The sequence below is a fragment of the Sinocyclocheilus anshuiensis genome, unplaced genomic scaffold (genome assembly GCF_001515605.1).
Source record: "Sinocyclocheilus anshuiensis isolate Anshui unplaced genomic scaffold, SAMN03320099.WGS_v1.1 scaffold1877, whole genome shotgun sequence".
NCBI lineage: Eukaryota > Metazoa > Chordata > Actinopteri > Cypriniformes > Cyprinidae > Sinocyclocheilus > Sinocyclocheilus anshuiensis.
In genome coordinates, this window is record NW_015540967.1 from 225,921 (window position 1) to 230,182 (window position 4,262).

General features: G+C 38.7%; 1 protein-coding gene across 3 annotated transcripts in view; it reads right to left on the reverse strand.

Moving 5' to 3' along the window:
• The window catches only part of tnrc6ba (trinucleotide repeat containing adaptor 6Ba), a 63,858-nt gene that overhangs the window by 6,337 nt on the left and 53,259 nt on the right, over positions 1 to 4,262 (reverse strand). For all 3 annotated transcript variants that reach the window (XM_016488291.1, XM_016488290.1, XM_016488293.1), the window contains 2 exons: positions 1,405 to 1,475; positions 1,169 to 1,308 (listed from right to left, as the gene is read on the reverse strand). In XM_016488291.1, coding sequence (XP_016343777.1) covers positions 1,169 to 1,308; positions 1,405 to 1,475 — 211 coding nt within the window. The remainder of the gene's footprint in view (positions 1 to 1,168; positions 1,309 to 1,404; positions 1,476 to 4,262) is intronic.

The following is a 4,262-nucleotide window of genomic DNA, read 5'->3' on the forward strand; positions in this document are numbered from 1 at the left end:
CACTAGTTTAATAAAATTATTAAAATGTTAATGCAGTCTCCTTACTGTTTTTCCCTGACACATTCATAATCATTACTGCGGTGCGCTGTGGCAAGCTTTATGCGTGCGCTTGAGCGCTTATTAGGCTATGTAGGCAATTAAAGCCTCATTATAATGATTTATTAATAATGAAAGATTATGAAAAATGAACGACTACTAGTCCACCAGAAAAATCCTTAGTCGAGGGCAGCCCTAATTAAGAGACTTAACTTTTAGACACCATATTGCCTGTTTTTGCTCTATTTCGACAACAAAAATAATTCCAAACAACCACAGCACTGTTTTGCGTCTCTGAGCAGCATGACTGTTTCGTTCCTGAATGAATCAACCGCTGATTCAGTTAAATCACAATGACTCACTTTTTAACAGTGACTTGCTGCCACCTGCTGGTGGTTTTAAATTTCACATTTAAAAAGTTTATTTTTATTATTTAAATAATTTCATATAACAGTATTCAAATTAAATGCATTCATGTTCTGCACTAAACAGTAGTGTGTAAATACATCTAAATACCACTTCAGATGCAGCGTTTGTGTTTCCTCTGCATTGCAAAGATGAATTTTGTTGATACTGATTTGCTTGGTAAAAGCCCAAATGTCTTATTATTCTAATTCACTGATTAAATGTAAGAATTTGACTCAAAAGATAATGCACACTTTTAGAAAAATGGCTTTATAAAGGTAAAAATGCCCATAAAAGGTAAAAATCAATTTAAACTTACTGGAAAAGATGCATTTCTATCAGTGTGAGCTGTCCACCACACAAAATATGAAGAATATCAAAAAATTTAGGAGTCCGCTGTCCACGGTAGTCCTTAAGATACCAGCACAACAACACCCAGCAAAATATTGTCTAATTATCATTATCGATAAAATCCCAGAAAATATCGAGATATTATTTTTTGTCAATATCGCACACCCCTACTCACAATGTAACTTTATCACAATTGTGCCTTTATCAGCAAATCACAATAGGAGTTATTTTAAATGCTCACAAAATTACCTTTTTGTTTTGCTCTGTGGTGGGAACGAGGTTTGATGAGGTGCTAAAATGCGATAAAATTAATTTGCTATGAAAAATGTGATCATTACTTTGATCTGGGTCAGGAAATAAATTCATAGACACTTACATGTGAAGTGCGCTCTGTGCTTTGGCTGCTTCTTGGCGAGTACTGTAGCGAATCAGAGCACTACCTTGAGTCAAACCGAGGTGAAAGGTCAAAAGCGGCCCATGCTGCATACAGATAGTCCTCAAAGTGGAGCCATCAATCTGCAAATGATACAAATCATTGCAATGAAATAAGAGAACTAAATGATAAGCTAATTAAAATCTAATAAAAACCAACATAACTCATAACATAGATACCTGAGGGGTAAGATTACTCAACACCAGCCAGCAGCTCCCCTTAGAGGCTCCTCCATCACTCCACGCAGAACCTACACAGATTAAGAGTAAGACAGTTAAAATCAGAATCAGAATCAGAAAGAGCTTTATTGCCAAGTATGCTTGCGCATACAAGGAATTTGTTTTAGTGACATAAGCTTCCAGTACACAGAGACAACAACAACACACAGACAATAAAAAATATGAGAATAAAAAAAAAAATACACATGTAAATATAAATAGACAAATATTGAAAAATAAATCGAAAAATAAATAAATTGTATGTACAGTTGTGCAATAGATGATAGAATGGAATCATCTATAGCACAAACTATAAAACTAGGGATGGGTACCGAGAACCGGTACATAATTGGGTCAATACCGGACTACCAATAAGCTTCACAAACGATACTGTTATCGATACTTGCGTTGTTTTATCTCCATATACTTCAATGTTAATGGCGAATTAGAAGCTGCTGCTTGTCATTTTCCTTCCCTGAATGATGTGACCGACGTTTGCTCAACGTGCGTTATATCCACGGTGTGTGTTTGCGTGCAGTCAGTCATCGCGGCAAGAGTGAAACGTTCGAAAGTGTGGACTCGCGTTACAAAACTAAGCGACACCAGTGTCAGATGCAATATATGCAGTAGTGTAATAGTGAACAAAGGAGGCAACACTAGTAATATAATGAAACATTTACTAACAAAACACAACATCTACCTCAAGCAATGCGCTGTACTGTGTCTCCCGGCTCCAGCTCCAACTGCAACTCGCGGGATACATTCACATCAAATGTTAATTCAGTGGTAGAGTTATACTCACGAGACACTGCACTTATTCGCAATCACAAAAGTACATTATTTGCATGTGCCGGTTAAACATTTAGTTCGCGTGCTGTTCTGACATGTGCTTATTCAGAGCGCGTACACCTGAAGCGTGCGTAGCGTTACACTAAAAGGCCGGTCAAACAGCACCTGATTACTTAGCTATGTTAGTTATTGTCTGATTGCACCAATACTGTCAAAAACACACAAGATTTACATATAGACGCAGTTGGTTATGTCTAAAGTATAAGTAAACAGTTGAGAGAAAAACAGATGTGTGCAGCTCTTAAAGCGACAGTACTAAACATGCTGCCGATTGTCATTAAAGGTGGGGTAAGTGATTTCTGGTAGCCAATGTTGACATTTGAAATCACCAAAACAAACACGCCCCTATTTTGATAGCTCCGCCCCACACATACGTACGCACCCCAGGCAACGATTAGTTCTGCGTCCTGTGCACTGAACGCTCTCTCCTCCACATCATGAGTAGATGTCACGCCCCTTACTGCTGATTGGCTATAAGTTTGTTTTGCTACTCGGCCTGAATCAGTTTTCTAAAGCGTTTTTGAAAAATTGCTTACCCCACCTTTAAAGGGATAGTTCACCCAAAAATGTTAATTCTGTCATTATTTACTCACCGTCATGTTATACCAAACCTGTATTAATTTCTTTCTTGTGTTGAACACAAAAGAAGATATTTTGAAGAATGTGGGTAACCAAACAGTTGCTGGTCCCCACTGACTTTGATAGTAGGAAAAAAAATATGGAAGTCACTGTGGACCAGCAGCTGTTTGGTTTCCCACATTCTTCAAAATAACTTGTTCAACTGAAGAAAGAAACTCATTCAGGTTTAAAACAACTCGAGAGCGAGTAAATGATGACACAATTTTCATTTTTGGGTGAACTATTCCTTTAATGTTAATAGAATACAACACAAAGAGAAAAAAAACTCACTGCTCTTGACTGAAGAACTTTAATACAGTTGCTAAAGTTCAGCAGTATTAAAATAACTTTTCACATCATACAGGGTTTCTGCAGGATTTTTAAGCTCAAATTTAAAGGTCCCATATTGTCAAAACTGAAATTTCCTGGCTTTTTTCACGATAACTGAGGTCTAGGGGCTATTTAACTACCATATACGGTAAGTTTCAAAACAGTCAGTCCACAGTAAAATGCACACAGCCTGCATAAAGTAGCTGTGATTTTTCACGAACCGTTGTGACTTCCGTAAAAAGTTGATGTCAGAACTACACAGTCACCACCCCGAGCACTGCCCACAGTCCCACTCTCCTTTTGCCAAACCCCCAGACAACATCGCGTCCATGCCATTGCTGAGCAACGACAACACGGAAACAAGGTTAACTTTAGGTTAGGTCGAAAAGGTTAACTTTAACCAAGAAACCAGATCGGCCGACCTGTAACGTTACACGTCACTCAAAGGATGACAGGATGATCTGACAGGATTGTTACTATGAGGTGGATCACATCTAACGTGTATAGTAAAGACAAACTCACCGTGTCTATCTAGTCATGATGAAGATGTATATACATTTCAATTTCAGCAGGCAACTATTTTTAATAGCAAACGCGAGCATTTTTGACGATCGTTTCTGTCCAGTCTGCTCGTTTTATCGCATTTAACCACAGCTGTCGTTGGTTTTTTGTCTGGCAGTGGCAGCAGATATGCAATCAAATGTCTAATTTGAGGCTGTATTACGTCGATTCTGGCACCCAACATCACAACAAGATGATATTTTAAGCTCCTTATGTAGCCAAATCTGCGCTGGTTTGAATGGGCCGCCTCCAGTTTCCCCTTCGTTTTGCTGCCTCCAGCTAGCGCTGTGACGGCGGCTGACCCTAGTTACCTGTGGTTGGTCTGGCCGTACGTCACTCAGAAAACAACTGACCAATCAGAAGAGAGGCTCATGAATATTAATTAGACAGGTTAAAATCGACCTGTTCTCAGCAGAGCTCCTGAGAGAGGAGCTGTAAAAATATATTGAGATGGTTTTTGG